The 17,871-nt window shown below is 34.3% G+C and overlaps 1 protein-coding gene across 1 annotated transcript in view; it reads right to left on the bottom strand.

The window, feature by feature from the left end:
• The window catches only part of LOC123658761 (liprin-alpha-1), a 189,751-nt gene that overhangs the window by 25,748 nt on the left and 146,132 nt on the right, over window positions 1-17,871 (bottom strand). Inside the window, exons 2-5 of the mRNA XM_045594097.1 lie at window positions 6,165-6,266; window positions 4,291-4,455; window positions 2,458-2,532; window positions 1,412-1,519 (exon numbers count right to left, since the gene is read on the bottom strand). Coding sequence (XP_045450053.1) covers window positions 1,412-1,519; window positions 2,458-2,532; window positions 4,291-4,455; window positions 6,165-6,266 — 450 coding nt within the window. The remainder of the gene's footprint in view (window positions 1-1,411; window positions 1,520-2,457; window positions 2,533-4,290; window positions 4,456-6,164; window positions 6,267-17,871) is intronic.

The raw sequence follows: 17,871 nt of genomic DNA, 5'->3' as shown, positions 1-17,871 counted from the left end.
TATACCGACTGTGTCCAAAAAGATAATCGGTAAAAAAATGACTGACTTCAATTGGTAAAAGTTTATGTTTTTTTTTGTTGGTGTTTTCCAAATTTTACGTAACTGTCTTTGTTATTTTAGTGTTATTGTATATATATTTATTAAAAGGAGAAATTCTTGCATTTAGTTACATTAAAACATTTTTTTTGTGATTGTGATCTCAAGGAGAGAAATTTAGGTTCCTACTTTTAGATTGTAAGTTGAAGGCAGAAATAAAAGAATATTTTACGTAACTCGTTGTAGTTATATTGTAATTAGGTTAATTACCAATAATTTGCTAAGATAGTTAAGAAAATTTAATTAGATAGTTGTTTTTTAGGCTGTTTATTTTTGGGGTCTTGAGAGACCCCACGCGACCAACCGCGTAAACAAAAAGTGCGCGACCGACCGAGGGTTAAAACAATAAAATTAATTGCCTACTACCTTTTGCTTTGGCAATTCTTTCAAAGACCAAGTTCCAGAAAGGCAAACAATTAAAGGGCTATTTTCAGCCATCTTTCTGTAGATAATTACTGATTAAGTCTAAAAAACATGCATTAAAAGTATTACCAATTTGTAGGAAAAACTTCGCGAATTTCCCTGAACTTAAAACAATACAGTACAAGTACATTTTTAATAGAATATTTCTTAGATGAAAACTTATGGAAAAAGTGCTTGCCCCAAATACTACCTAATAGTCAGATAGTTGTAAGCGTGAAAATATTTTTATATAGCGCCCAAGCGGAAGGACGTTAAAACTTACATGCCAACTAACTTCTCGTTACGCTAGGCAGAATTCATTAGTATATTCGTTTTACCCAATCCTTTACCCCCACTTTCTTGTTACCGAATAACAATCAAAATAAAATATAACTAGGAGTTTTTGGACTGGAATTGAGTAAAACTTTATTAGTTCTAAACATGACAATTCTACACAATCATTCAAAGCTATGTAAAAGTGTTTCTGTATCATTTTGTCCATCTTCTTTTTTTTTGTGTGTGTGTTATATTTAGAAGTTTATTTGTTTATAAATTATCCTTTATACATTGTGTAATTCTAACTGTACCATGAAAACAACAAGAGTAGCCATTGTCGTGTGTTTTACTGCATTAAAGTAACAATATCTTTCATATGTCTGAATACTACATTATAAATATAAATTACAATTTTACAATTAGTCTGACAGGAACTCCAACAATCTCTGCCATATTCTATTTGAATGTGAAAATATTTCAAGTCTTTTTGTAATCGTATGTCGTAACAAACCCCTTGATCAAGTGTTAGGAATATCCAAACTTTGTGGAAAAATTCTATAGAATTGGGCATACGTCCAAAAACATAGTATTTTAAGGTGTAATATATCTCGCAGATGTTTTAAGAAATAATTAATACCTTAATTTGTTGTTGCTCGCCGTTCTGTTCCGGCGATCCACTCGTGGCCGTACCGTTCTCTTTCGGCTTCTCCCCCTCTTGCGTGCCAGACGCCTTGTATTGCTGTAACTGTGATTGAAATTCGTTAACTAGGTTATATGACTGAAATAAATATACTTTTTTTACTAATTAAAACATTATTTTGGTTTTTTTTTTATGTCACTAGGTCGGCAAACAAACTACGTACGGCTCACCTGATGGTAAGCGATTACCGTAGCTTATAGACACCTGCAACACCAGAAGCATCGCAAGCGCGTTGCCGACCCAATCCCCAATCCCCCCCAGGAGCTCTGGTCACCTTACTCACCGACAGGAACACAATACTGCTTGAAAACAGTATTATTTAGCTGTGATCTTCTGTAAGGTCAAGGTACTAACCCCAGTCGGGCTGCTCCCTATTTTGAGCAGGAAATTACTGCTGTGCCCTACCTCAGAGAGATGAGTGGATTTTAGATTTATCCACAATTATCGCATATATTTGAAAAATTTTATGGAATTCGATTAATCTTTGGAAATCAGCTTCTTTCACGTCTTTCAGCTTCTTTAACGTCGCTTGATACATTTTTATCTCAAATGTTTTCAAGAGTAAATTAGCTCTGCTTTCAGGTAACGAATTGATTTTAATTAAGTTTTAATAAATGATAAAAGTAGCTGTGTGGCTACGGCAGTAAAGAATATTAGCCACCCTCTCTCTTCCCGTGGCTGTTGTAAGAAGCGACTAAGGGATAACACAGTTCCGCTACCATATTGGAACTTAAAAAGCCGATCGATGTCAGGATAATCATCAAACTTCTGGCTTGAAATACACAGCAGCGTCTTCGGTGCGACAAAGCTAGCCCTGCGGTTACCAGCCCGCCTGCCCAGCGCGGTGACTGTGGGTAACACACTCGAGTTCACGCCATTTTTCGCGCGAACTTGTGGAGGCCTATGTCTAGCAGTGGACTGCGATAGGTTGAAGTGAAGTGCTAAAAACTATTATAGTATAGTAGTACAACAGTATAACTTACTTCTTCTTTGGTTAACGCTAATTCTTCTTCTAATGCTGTATTTCTTTCTAACGCAACTCGCAGTCTTTCCCGGACCTGAAAACCGGAAAATATATAAATATAGTTTATTGTAAAAATAATTTCGTATCATCGATAAAATAGTGATCGATAAAAAGAGATTCAATGCAAATAAACAGTAAAAACAACTATTTATAAGAAAAATTAAATCTATACGTAGTTTCATAGTAATTAATAATTTTATCAATTATTATCATACAATCACAGAGATACTATATAAATAAAAATATAATTGTTTGCTGGCAAACAAAAAAAAAACCGACTTCAATTACATCGACAAGTAATACAATGTAGGCAGACGAAAAAATAGTCAAGTAAATACGCATTATCAAAGATTACTCCAAAAGTTGTAATCAGATCTCTATAAAATTTAAATGTGACTACATGATAAACATCGGCTTTCGATTAAATTAAAAATCATCAAAATCGGTACACCCATAAAATAGTATATACATAATAGTTACGATTTCTTAGAAAAAATAAATTTATCTTAATGACCCAAATGAAGATCAAGATCTTTTAAAGATAAGAAAGCCTTAAGACTTTCATATGTTTTAGCCTTCAAGCATTCTCAAAAGCGTCTCAAAAACTGTCGACCAAGACTTGTACTTTAGTTTACAAGTATTTAAGATGAACGATTTGTAAGGAATGTCTTACAATGATCGTCTTAGGTTGAGATGAAATTACGGGTCGTCATTGAGGTTCCACTAACATAAAAATTTTTTTTTAATGTCACTAGGTCGGCAAACAAGCGTACGGCTCACCTGATGGTAAGCGATTCCCGTAGCTTATAGACACCTGCAACACCAGAAGCATCGCAAGCGCGTTGCCGACCCAATCCACAATCCCCCCAGGAGCTCTGGTCACCTTACTCACCAACAGGAACACAATACTGCTTGAAAACAGTATTATTTAGCTGTGATCTTCTGTAAGGTCGAGGTACTACCCCAGTCGGGCTGCTCCATTCTGGCACAAACCCTCAGATTAGAATATATACTAGTATGACCTGTATAAATATACATATATTCTTTGAGTGAAGGACCGAACATGCAACACGCGAGTCAGTAACTGACACTACTGCACTAACCTATCGTCGTGAGCACGTTTCAAGAAAGTTGGACAAATATATTCACCAACATGAGAGTAGTATGATAATTTAATGAAACAACTTTTTTCGGATTTTATCGCGGTTTATTATTAACTTTTGATTCCCGACGTTTCGGATACTTTACAGCAACCATGGTCACTGGAGGACGGTGAGTTAAAGTATCCGAAACGTCGGGAATCAAAAGTTAATAATAAACCGCGATAAAATCCGAAAAAAGTTGTTTCATTAAATGAGTAAAATTCGCGTAAACATTAGAAAACAGTAGTATGATAAGTTTTTTTCAATGACTCTTCTCAGGAAAAGAGGCTTAAATCAAAGTCAGGATTTTTTTTATACGACCAGGTCGGCAAACAAGTATACGGCTTGTCTGATCTGGTAAGATATGAACGTAGCCTATAGAGGCCTGTGACACCAGAAGCAGACCCTATCCTTGACTCTCCACAGGAGCTCTGGCTACCTTACTTACCACAGAAATACAAAAATGTCTGAGAGCAGTATTGCTTAGCTGTATGGTTAACGTATTTCCCCAGACGGGCTGCTCCAGATTTATAGCTAGGTATATCCAGCTTTGCCCATATTTTAATGGTAATTCATAACTCTTTCTTACGAAAAGAGGCCTAAGCCAAAGTTAGGAACATGCTCAGGTCGTTACAAAGACATGGACATACTTTCTCGTCGAGCGCCTTGTGGTGTTCGAAGAGACTCTTCAGCGCCTTCAACACCTCCACTTCCGAGGAGACACCAGACTGCGCGGCGGCTTGGCGCTTCACCACAGTCATGCGCAGCGAGCGCTCGTGGCGGGACACGAGACATTCTAGATGCTCTAAGAGTAACTGGAACAATAGTTTAAAACGTGAGGATTCTACAAATTTCTTTTTGCAATAAATGTGCTTTTTTTTTAAACATGATTTTGCTCAGTTATCGATTTAGCACTACTACACCGGACTTGCAGTTCATAAGTTTGACTAGCAAAAATTCTTTTAGCACGAAGTCGGCTTTTTGTACAATGTAATAATGTTTTATTGGACGAAGGCTCCTAAAGACTCGTTGTTTCAGCGAATTATAAAGGTGCATCTCAATAATTTTCGATTTTCTGGGCAATGGTATCAAAACGCCAAAACCGACAACAAATTAATTAAATGGTAATCGAAATGAAATCAAAATCGACCGTAACGATAGTTCAATTAGACGTACGTCCAGTTACAATTTTCCACTAAATCATTCTGGAAGTATATAAAATGATCCAGGCATAAAACGACCTAGTTAGGGAAAATGATAGCGCAATATTAATATCATTATTTCTTTCAGTAAACATGCCGCTTCCTCTGGGAGTCGAGAAGTTGCTCCTAATTCAAGGTATTACTTATATAAAAGAATATAAGAACAGCTCATTTGTCATGTATAGCATAGCAATATGTAATATTAGTAGGATTTTCATTTCATATAACGTATTTTAACTACAGGATTATTTTATAACATCTTTTAGAAAGTTTTATGCAGTAGATGTATGTAAAATACATCGTATATTGAAACAAAATAACACTGAAAATAGTAGTGAATTTGATTTTACACGGATCTTGAATTTTTTGTTATATCTATTTTATTTATATGTACTTAAATATATAATTAAACTATGCCACGCGACCGACTTAACTTTATATTGAGTAAAAATATCGCAAAATAGAGACCCAGTGTTAATCTGGATATCCAGCTGTTTATGTTTCAAGTTATAATGTAACTGTTTCAGTTATTATCGTGTGGAAAGTAACAAATGTCCATTCAATCTTTCGAATTTATAGTCTTAGTAGGATAAAATTAGTTGATATAGTGCAACGTCTACGTACAATGCAACCTATAGCTACACGTTACAAAACAAAACTGCGCTTTTGAAAATCAAAACAGCAACCGAACAAGTATGAAATTACCAACTTTTCAAAAGTGAAGACGCTTTTTGAATTATTAAAACGATTATCTTAAGGCGTAACAAGGAGAGACATCGTCACGTCTCTCTCTGTTGGAGGTGAATTATATACAATTGTCTCAGATGAGCTAGTAGACCCCCGACGGTGCACTCGTGTTAAATTCGACCGTATTTGTTGAGGATGATTAATTGGAGGAAGGAAAGAGGAAATAGGGCGGCATTGATGAAGTGTTTATTCAGATAGACACACATTATGGAGTACGGGTGAAGATAAACACAATAAATAAAGGATTAGTTGATTCGATGAATCTATTATCTTTGGCTCCACTTTATAGTTTAACTTATTAAACGCTAATAATACTTAAATATGTACTATAATCGACTACCGCTTTGATTTTGGTAAAATTACAGAGTTAAATGTATCTTATCTATTAATCCAGCTGAATACCGGAAGTAGGTGAGTTAACCAACACACAACACAGACACATCCATCTATTACCACAAATTTTTGTATTTACAATTTTTAATATGAAGGATGATTGTAACCGTATTTTTTATTATTATTATGAACTAAAACAATTTATTTAACGTAAGTTCTAAAACATTTTCTGGAAGACTCACCCTGGTATTGTTTCTCTCCGCTTTGAGCTCTGAAATCTCTTCTTCCCGTTCTAAGAGCTGTTCGCGTGCTTGGTTTAGCTCCTTCGTGAGTGTCGCGAATTCCTGTCGACAAAAAATGGATTTAAATCAATATATTCAATGTAATCTACCACATCGGATTTTGGTATTTCCGTCAATCCCCAAAATTTTCAACGACGTTCTTAAACGTTTAGTGCTCGAGACCTTTCACCTTAGGACAATAAGTCCTTGACCTGAAACGTTAAAATTGTGCTACAATCGATAAGCAATTCCGAAGAGCCTTTCGTCAGTGTCCAGACTTTCAGATAGCAACGCTTTCAATCGATTTCTTGAACTGAAGAATACTTGTAAATAATAGCGACGCTGAGTTCGCGTCAACACTAAGTTTCGCTATAAATTTTATTTAAGAACGCATTATCGTAACATAAAATATACAACAAGTTTAGACGCGTCACTATTCCATACAAAATATGTCCACAACTTTGAATATTCATACATGTTTAAGGACAATAATGAGCGAATGAAGGCAAGAAAGTGAAAAAAGTTATAGTAATAAAATTCAGACGATACGGTGATATTTGTTGGGGAATATAAAGTGAAGGCTGATATATAGAATATGATCAGCGAAGCGGGTAGAACAATAGACGTCAGGCGTGCAGACATCGCATCACGTTTATTGTTATCGCGCACGCAACTCGGGATAAGTTTGTGACGGAACAATGAACATGGGGTTTAATGGTAACCTACCAAAATTGAGAACGCGTCAAATATTCGCGGCCTTATTTGAAATTATCCTATGTGCTAAGTTATTTACGTATTACATAAATAAAGTAGTCCGAAGAGAATGAAACAAATATGGTCAAAAATCAGAATATTAAGTGTTTCAATTGAAAGGAAGCAATTTAGTCTGAATAGAGGTATAATCCCACTCTTTTTTGAAAGATGATTCAATGAGCTCGGAGTTTGGCACCGATTTTGTTCTCGTAATAAAATATTATAAAACCCACTCCAGTAAATATCAGAAATCAGATTAAATAATCGGGCAAACAAATTCGTTTTCGGGAATGAACGTTATTTTTGCAGAAACTTTTATTTCTTTCGAAAGTTGATACGTGAGTCGAATCGATAATTCGCTCGGCTTTCGGATAATATTCTCAAATAGAGACACGGTTTTTCGTTTTGAGAAGTTCGGTTTCGGACCTTTTTTCTCGGGCAAAAAAAATTAAGGATCCGTCTACACAAGATAGATCCGTCAGAAAAAACCTTTCAAAAATTACACGAGATACGTGAATACTTTACTTTTACTTTTTAGTATATTCCATTCAATTACGGAAAACGAAAATACTTTAACTTCAGCGGTAACATTTGAAATTTAGCAGAAGTGAATTCGTGAATAAAACAAAAGAAACAGAAGAGTGAATTTTACGCCAGTAAATTGTGCAACAAACAATAATTTTACTCTTAAATTATTACCCCCGGGGAGTCTGGGGAGGACGGCGGGCGGCTCCCCGGCGTTCCAAATGAGCTGTATTGACAACGTTACGAGTATCGCGTTGTTTACTGGCCTTATTACGTTCCGATGTTTGTTTATGATACCAGAACTTATGTTCCGTTATGGCGCTGTGGGACTAGATAATATACGATTGTATTTGAATCATAGCCTTTTTCTAGAGTTAGGACCGTCATTTTCTCATATCCTTCGCTTCATGAATTTTGTCGAGCGTGGATAGATTAACTGAAATTTTAAGGACTGACAAATTGAAATTAAAAGCAATATAAACTTATTTAGCTAGTGTGTATAGCTAAATAAGTTTACAAAAAGTACTAGTAAGCTATTGTTGCAAATAAATAACACATAAAATCAAAAAATAACAACTATCAAAAGAACACAACCAATGTGAAAGAATGATTTAAACAGAATCAAGAGATACATAGACAATTTATATCTGAAACTAAAACGCCAAAGCAGTACGCACGCGAGAAATTACCTACATGATTAAAGGCAATGACAAAGTAAGACGAATACGATCTTTTCACATATTATAGAAACAGAGTACAACAGATCCGTTAGATTTTAATGATGATTTGACAAACTATCATTAATAATAAATTTGTCACTTTAGTCCATTTGAAGAAACGAAAAGAATTGGAGCGATAGCTTTTTGCCTCATAGTGATTTTAAATGAAAAAAGTGGTATAAATTATACAAATATTAAAACAGATTCATAATTGAATCTACCCATTGGGGGTGGCACTGTTAGACCAAGTTACATAAATTATTCATTTTTGCCCTTATTTTTTAATAAATGAAAAAAAAAAAATTCGTAAGAAACAATGTTACGTACTTTTCGATGTACTTACTACCTTTTTAATTGGTGTAATTATAATGAGATTAAGTTTATGGTGACCAACTAAAAGATTTAAAGTACATTAAATATTTTCCAGAAAACGATCAGGTAAAAATATGACATTAACGCCAGAATATCTTCTCTCCTCCAGCGACACTAATTAGACGCGAACGATCCTGCATTCTAGCGCCATCTGCCTAAGAGCTCGCCTGTTGCGTCCCCGCATTTAGCGGATAATCATCTCATTCCGAAAGCACAAGTGAAATACCCCTAACATTTTTATAATAGACATTTTACAGGATGAAAACTTCGAAACCCAATAAAGTAACTGGTAATGAGAATAAGCACAAACATTATCCAGCACAAAACCCGCCTCGTTAATTGGACTAACGATTCCAAAACCTGACATTTTTTATATATGACCATTTTATTTCCCGCATCGAAATGGTATAATATCTATATTTGTGAAGTAGATTTATTACAAATAGTTACGATAATTTTCACTTTTTTGACAATGTAATTAGTGGTAATGTAACACTATTGGTTACGAATAGAATCAATTTCCGGATGATGCTTAAAAATTCCGCTATTTCTAACATTAGACATTTTTAGGATTAACGGAATTTTTGCATATCTTCAAGTACTAAATATTTCTTCTTTTTATATAAAATACATCAAGCATAGTTAAAAAACTTATTTTCAGGTTAATGGGCTATAGAAAATGCATATTGTTTGTGAATAACACTTAATATAAACCTGAAATAGCTAAGTATATCTAAAAAAACACAGCAATTACTCGAGCAAAGATTTCTAAAACCGTACTGCGGTTGACCCCGCCTTGACTTTGGTGAGTGGCATTCGAGGCTACCTACCTATTAGAGAAACAGGTGGTGCAAAGAATTCGTTTACTGAGAGCCGGTGTTTGCTCTGCTTTGATGCGAATGCAGCGAGATGTTGACGTGACCCGAGCCTCGGGCGGAGAGACGCCTTGAAATTATTGTTTCGGCTTCTGAATGTGACTAAGATATAGACTCGACAAACCTTCTCTAAATGAAGACGTCATTGATCTCTTTTCAGAGCGTAGAGGTCGAAATTTTCAGCACAGATTCTGACGATATTGAAAAGTATTGAAGCGTCTCTCGTTTTAATAAAAGTATACAAAATACACAACTTTGTAGTCCGAGGTCAGATCGATTTGGTTATTTGGTCTTATGTACGGATCGCTCTTATTGCTTTTGAAATAAATAGAATGTATAAAGGACAAAGGCAGATATATATTTATGTTAATAATATCTACATTATTAAATGCCTCGAACTTGGGTAATATTAAGATTAGTTATTTTTTCTGGCTGACGAGAAGCTTCGTTAGCCCTCAAATATACTTATCTGGTATTAGCGTCGTTAGTAATAAGGGTCGCGTGTGACAGTCTAATTAATTTATTGTGTTCATTGAGCGGGCTACATGTGGGCTATACTCGTATTTATACGACAAAAATTGAGGTTATTGATGTTTCCTCATTTTTTCAGCAAATATATATATTTAATATTATTCCCACTGAACAATTTATTTGTTGACGACATTAGCAATTTCTAACTGCAGTTATTGTATCATATCCCCAAAGGTTATCTGGAAGAAATAGTTCTTTTAGCGATAAAATAGCCTTTGCACATTTTTCTGTCTCTTTTTCTCACATATGTTTGTAATTTGGGATGCACTGTAGAACAAATACATACATACTTATAAATAATATTATAAATATTTTTTTACAATCATGAAAATTGGCAAATATGGTTTTAAATTGGCTTTGGCATTATATTGGCTATAAGATATTTTATACAGTAGTTACGTTAGGCGACTCCTGTAACGTACCTGTAGTAGCGCGGTGTGCACGCGACACGTACAGACGGCACCGTTCTTCCGCGTGCACGGCGCTCCGAGTAAAGCGCACGCGCCGCCGACGCGCTGCATCGCTCGCGAGCATCCCTCGCCGAAACAGCGCACTACCTCCCAACGACTTCTTCTATCCGCTTCATAATAAAAACTTTTTCATTCCAAAACTTAATTTTCATAATGACAAAAAATCAACGTCTGTCACTCTTGCTCCAAGACTCAACTACAAAATTGTAGTTAGTTGGCATCTCACGTCTTCACAATCATAACTATTTCATCCATAACTTATAATTCTCTTGATGGCCAATGTCATACAAGCTCTTGTTTTATCACTCAATTAGTTGAGTATACTCGCGTTCCACTTCACAATCACTGTTTCACTCAAATATTTAAAGGTATTTTTAAGGGCATCATGTTACTTGATCACAACATTTGCTTCTTCAAATTACTTTTCACTATTTATAGTTCTGGCCATATATCCATTTGGAAAGATAATTATGTTTGTGGTTTTTACACTGTCACATTCTTGTAATCAAGCTCGTTCAATATTATCAGATTTTGTAGGCCTTTATTCTAGTTAGTCTTTGTTTTGTCCATCAACACGAACCGTTATTCAAGTTTCTATTTTAAGAATTTAATTACACAAGGAAAGAACTAAAATGTATATGAAACGTGACAAGGTTCTGGCTCCTCGCCTGAATCCGTAACAAGAGTCTCTAATTGCTGTATGGAGTTAAGTTGTCGCTTTCTCTCGAGAAATGTAGAGAAAAAAAAAATTCTGAGATATTCGTAACCGTCGAAAGCGAGGTCCGTATAAACGAATGTTTCTGATATAGGGGCTAATCTTTTCGTCGGAAACGGTAAAAGTTAGTGAAACCTTAAGCATTAGTCGCGATAAGAGGTTAACGTGTCAGGACGGATAGCTCGGGACCGTTCTCAGTTCGGATGCGATCGATAGTCTTATCACTTTCCACGTGGTACTTGACGATGGGCAAAAGAAATTATTTCCTGCGAGCTTGCAATATTACTCATTATTTAATTATTAATTTAGTCTTTATTTTTTTTTTATAATTTTACAAAATAATTTAAAAGTTAGAATATATTCATCGAATATAAGTAATGTATATAAAAATCAGACAAAATACGGGATACTTAAAATTGAGTCATTTTTAAGGCATAGTTTAGTTCTTTTTTTAGTTTTAGTTTAAAAATTGAAATTTATCATACGGAATTCCATTAACATAGTAATTCAAAATCTTTTGCACAGTTACTGAAAGCATCCAAACCAATTTGTCATATGTACACAAGCATTCCATCGAAACACAGAAAAATCAACACATCCTAATCACAAGTCCATCAAGAGGACGGGAAATCGATCTAAGTTCACGAACACGAGGGTGTTCGGAGGTCGTAAACCACGCCAATTACAAGCTACCCTCAGAGGAGAGTGCCATAAGTGGCCTTTTATTACACTATCTCTTGGGTTACCAGCTTAGTACTGCGTTAAAATTCTAAATATAAAATAATATCTATACTAATATTATAAAACTGAAAAGTTTGTTTATTCGTTTAAACGCGCTAATCTTAGGAATTACGAGGTCGAGGTACTTCCCCAGTTGGGCTGCTCCAGATTTTGAGCAGGATATTCCCTGCTGTGCCTTATACCTCAATTAATTTTTTCCATAAATTTTCATTGGAGTAAAATTTAATTTAAGCCTTTGCTAAGCAAACAACCTTAATAACGTTTTTAAGAATCTTTTTTGTATTTTTTTTTTATTCAAAGTATTAGGTCTGTTAAGTAAAAATTTCCATTAAAAAGTTCGTGTATAAAAGTAATTATTAAATTAAAAAAATAAATTTCTCATATCCATAAATGTATCATTATTATTAGAACTAAATTAGGACGAACCCCTACGTTACGAGGCTCATGCCAGTAAAAGTAAAGTAAGTGAAGTTATCAAACCTATATTCTATTTTTTTGGAATAGTCTTAAATAGTAAACAAATATGGCGTACTTCCAAACACAGACAATAGAATAATACAGTAAGTAAAGTAAAGTGACACAAAGAGCAAATGAATGATTAATATTAATAAGCCATAGACGAATATAAAATTCATTTTATGTTCAAATATTTAACGCTAACATATTGCTAAAATTATTTCAAAACCTAATAATACATTGAATATTTTTGCTAAGAATTAGTAGAGGTACAGAATTACGAATAAAAAAAAAAAATAATATTAATCGAGCATCAAGCATAAAAGGCAACAAATTTATATTTCGTTTATGTGAAATGGTCGGTAAAAAAGACGTCAAAAATAAAATTTACAACAAAATAGGGCCGCCTGTGTCTAGAAAAACAATGTCGAGCCTATTAATATTATTGTCACATAATTTGTATTCACTATGAATAAAAAACCTTGCGTGGGCGGCACACTCTCTCAAACATCTAAAAAAAGGACTAATAACATTGTTCTCCGCGAAGCTCTCATTGGGTAATTCTAAGTCTCATCCTAAAGTCTCAAAAAAAAATTCCCGTGAACTACAGTAAACTTTTATGCCATTGCTATCTGGTATACACACTTTAATATTATATGGGATAGCGTTAAAAATGTTCAGGGTGAAATTTATATTCAGAAATATTCATAATATAAAATAAAACCTTTATAATGATCACTTTACCATAAAAGATTAACATTTGCAATAATTTGTAAGCATTTTTTTGCGCTCAACATAAAAAAAAGAAGAAAAAAAAAGAACAAAAAACAAATTGATAACAAATCGCTTTACTTTATAATTCGCAACATGGCCTATTTTATCGCTCATGCTGTTCATTCACTTATACCCATTTCCTCTAAAAATATTATGAACACGTCCCTATTTGCATTTTAAAAAAAGATATTGAAATGTCATATTCAAAAATATTAGTTATCTGTACCCTCAGAAATCGTATTTTAAGAGTTTTTATGTGTTTAAAATTTTTAGTGAGTTTTTAGTAAATGGAGTTTCACAAAAGTCCGTAAGCTAATGTGTTGTGAAAGTGAGTGATAAATGCGAAAAGAACGTGAATTACGATTGACAGGGGTTTGTTTACCAAATAAGACTCTTGCAGAGCAGCCCGACTGGGGTAGTACCTCGATCTTACAGAAGATCACAGCAAAATAATACTGTTTTCAAGCAGTATTTTGTTCCTGTTGGTGAGTAAGGTGACCAGAGCTCTGGGGGGATTGGGTCGGCAACGCGTTTGCGATGCTTTTGGTGTTGCAGGCGTCTATAAGCAACGGTAATCGCTTACCATCAGGTGAGCCGTACGCTTGTTTGCCGACCGAGTGACATAAAAAAAAGAATATACATTTAAAAATATAATATAAAATATTGTATCTCTTACATAGTGTCCAAGATAAAATACAAATTAGTGCAAGAGACTGTAACGTCCCTGCTGGTCATATGCTTCTTACTCCATGTAGAAGTGTTGGAACTAAATCCACCACGCTGTTTCATTGCTAGTTGGCGGATACATTCCCTACTATGAGTAACGATCGCTATCATGCGTCTATGATAACAACAGTGATCGCTCGCTTTACTTTCTTTTCGAGGCACTTTACGTTAATGCTATGTAAAAAGACAGTTTCGATCAAGATGAATGTCCAGAACAATCTATAGACACCTGGGGAAATGATAAAGAACATTAAATCGAATCGACTCGATCTGTTCGGATGCATCCGAGGCGGGGAGAGAGGGAGGGTGGCGAGTGATTCTGATTGAATCTTTTACTTTGTCGCATTCTCTTTGTACCGATTCCGTCACGTAATTGATATGTCATCAGTGGATTCCTTCAAATAGATTCCGATGTCATTCAAAGATAGTCTGGTTAATTTGATTTCTGTCACACTGAATAACTTAAATCTTGTAGTTTCAAATCGTAAACAATTGTGATTGATCCGTATTTCTGAAACTTTAAATTTTTGTAATATTTTGGTGGACTGTAAGGAAATATAGTAATCGGACTTATGAAAAGTTCAAATATCTTGTCTGTACTGTCCCTGAAACATACAGGTGGAACAGTCTTCATGAAACATGTAGTAGTTGTAACCACAAGCCTCAATACATTTTTTACTAGTGGGTGGCAAGTCAAATGAGTTTTTTTTAATGCAACTAGGTCGACAATCATGATACGGCTAACCTGTTGGTAAGCGATTACACCAAAATCATCACAAGCGCATTTACGAAATCATCTTACTCACCACAGGAACACAACACTGGTTAAAAGCAGTGTTATTACTGCTAATAGCTGTGATCTTCTGTAAGGTCAACCAGTCAGTTTTTTTTGCATGTGAATGGTATCATCGCTGTTATAATATTAGAGTTCAGTAACTATCAAAGAAGTTTATTTAACATTGTGTAAATTTATAAATATTTTTTCAGAACTAGGCACGCGCTGTTATTTGAACGTAAATCCGGATTAACCCCGATCATGTTTTCATCCTTTAGCAAACCGTTTGAATCACACTCCTATCGTCCTACTATTGGGAAAGTATTAAAAGCTATATAATTTAGGATTTAGTTTTTCAGGTACTGTGCTAGGTAATACTGTAGACCGTTACTGTGATCATAGAATGTCAGTATCATAGACTGTTACCGACTTTTAGTACGGATATATTTTGTAAAGATAATACTAATGGTAGTAAAATAATGTTTTTTATGTAACAGATTCGGGACAGAAATCGAGCTTACAAACTTAGAGCAGAAAACCAGGACTAGCAAAATCAACCGTCCAAACCACAGTTTAGTCTAACAAGCAAGTTGACACAAAATCTTAATGATAACAAACCTCAACAAAAAGTAATATCATCGCTGGTAACATTGCGTTTTTCTTGACAACATTTCATCTAGAGAGATCTGTTCGCGACAGTGACTGCTCTCAACAATTTTCTTGCTTCGTTACTAACAATGTCGTGCTCTCCGACCAATTTCCAACTGAAATTTTTTGTTTGGTAATTTTTTAGTACAGAAATAGTTAATCTCTTTGTAAAGATTTACGTTTTGCAACTGAGTTTAAAATCTAAGATATAAATATAAGATAAGACTGTAAATCCAAATTTGGATAGCGTTTTACATATGATCTTCTGCATATGGAATAAAAAATGTAGATTTATCCATTTCGCTGATATTCTGCGAGAAATTTCATTTAAGTATAGATCGATGTCTATATCTATTGTTCTTACAACCAGGATCTATGCCTTTATGTACTCTTCGAGGTACGGTGGGTCTACCACGAAGACGATCATTCAGACCTAAAACATTTTGTGCAAATATAACTATCTGCCTTAAACGGGATTCAGATTGTTGTTAAGACGTTTCAGCCTTTCCTATTCACGTCCAAAGCGAAAACGTTCAGTTAATTTAGAGCGATATTTTCACACCGTTCTCATAATTCCTCATCTCAAACAAAAGATGAGACGGAACGAAATTCGAATGGATATTATTCCGCTCATTATTCATTATTCAACGTCCCCATCTGTCCGTCTGACCGGGAAACTAACGGAAGCCTTGCTGATTTGAGAACAGCCGGATATTTGAATAATATCTAGGAGCATAGTTGTGCGTTCATTTTTAAGAATACGAATAGTTTGCTCTAGTTTTATATAAAATATAATAGATTTTGTATTTTGATGTATGTCTATGTTCTATGTTTGTGTATGTTTATGTGAGGATTTCGTCAATGTCATGCAATGAAAAATACAAGAATATCTATGTATTCGATGTTACAGCCTTTGGTTTTTGTCATAAATATTTTGGAAAAATTTCAAAGAACCAAAAGTATATCCAACCCATTTCTTGTTTTAATATGCACGAGACAGACGTTTATGTATCACTTATCCTCGTCGAAACCGGAACTAGATTAAAAAGGTCAAAAACAAACGAAAGAAAATATACCTTTAAAGTTTTCCATCAATCTGAAAAAAATTACGTTTAAAGAGACAATGAAATTAAAAAACTAGCGACCCCTCCCGGCTTCTCACGGGTTTAAACTATCAGTGTTCCTATATTATATTATGCATGTATTATACATATAAACCTTCCTCTTCAATCACTTTATCTATTAAAAAAAAACCGCATCAAAATCCGTTGTGTAGTTTTAAAGATTTAAGCATACATAGGGACAGCGAAAGCGACTTTGTTTTATACTATGTAGTGATTATTAAATTTCGAAAATAAATTTGGAATATTTCGTTATTGAATTATAACGAAATATGTAATATTTAATTAACATTACGAAAAATATAACAAGAATTAACAACGTCAAACTAATTAGAAGTTAAATTAGCGAAGCACCCAAATCACGCTGTATTAAATTTCCGATACAAATTTTCAATATTTTATCTCTATACCCTTAAATGGGACCTTTGTTCACATCACGTTCAAGTTCACGTTGTCACGCGGCATCGGTTTCTGTTTGTTACTAAACAAAAAAGAACACTAACTAAGAAGTCACAATTTAAACAATTAGAATGTATGTATGTATGAATTATTTGTATGATATTTATATATTATTTTAATAATTAGTTATTTGTTAATGTATTATATCAGTATGTAATTATTTTTAATGCATATTATTATGTATATGTGTGTACGTTTATGTATATGTGAATATAGTTTTTGGTGTATTGTATACGCTGTATATAGGAGTCTTATAAATATAATAATTATTGTTGTAAATTGCACCGTGTGCCTGTTATATGTTACAAATGTTTCCCTTATAGACGGGTTGTCTGTAAGAAATCACTATGAGTAATAAGACCGCCTTTGCACTTTATTCAGTGAGTTTTTTGTTCTCTTCTTTTTAATGTTCTTGTAAGTGTGCAGTAAAGTATAAATAAATAAATAAGAAATGTTTACTCTCTTAGATACATAAATTAAAATAAGTGAAATTGATGGTGTAATAAAAGTATGATAAATATATGATAGATCGGGTCATCATAGATATTTTTCTTTGAAAATTCGAATACGTCAAATTGACATACACAACAAAACCATTTCAAAACTCCTGCCCCATTTAAAACCATCAAGAGAAATGGCCGTGTATGCCACACCACTTAGATACGCACTTGACCCTAATTTCCGAAGTTGAGAGCCATCGTTGAAGGTACAGTACAAACATCGAGGTGCCGGCGATCTTTTAGGGATGTATCTAATTACATTTAAAAGCGTCCCACTTGAGGTAACACTCGAGATCACGCGTTTTATATCACGTAACGTACCGAGATGAAGATGAAATATCACGGAGCGTCGTAAAAACTTCAGCGTCTTTTATTTATAATTGGGTTAGTTAATGTACTAAGGGTCGTAACTTTAAGGTCGATGATAAAGTTTGAGGTGAAACAACCGGTGTGGTGTAGTGGGTGCTTGTTACGTGTAAGCTCCTTGACATCGGCGGTTTGCGGGCTC

The sequence above is a fragment of the Melitaea cinxia genome, chromosome 12 (genome assembly GCF_905220565.1).
Source record: "Melitaea cinxia chromosome 12, ilMelCinx1.1, whole genome shotgun sequence".
Taxonomy (NCBI): Eukaryota; Metazoa; Arthropoda; class Insecta; order Lepidoptera; family Nymphalidae; genus Melitaea; species Melitaea cinxia.
The sequence above is the reverse complement of the archived record's forward strand: the minus strand, read 5'-3'. Positions and strand labels throughout refer to the sequence as shown.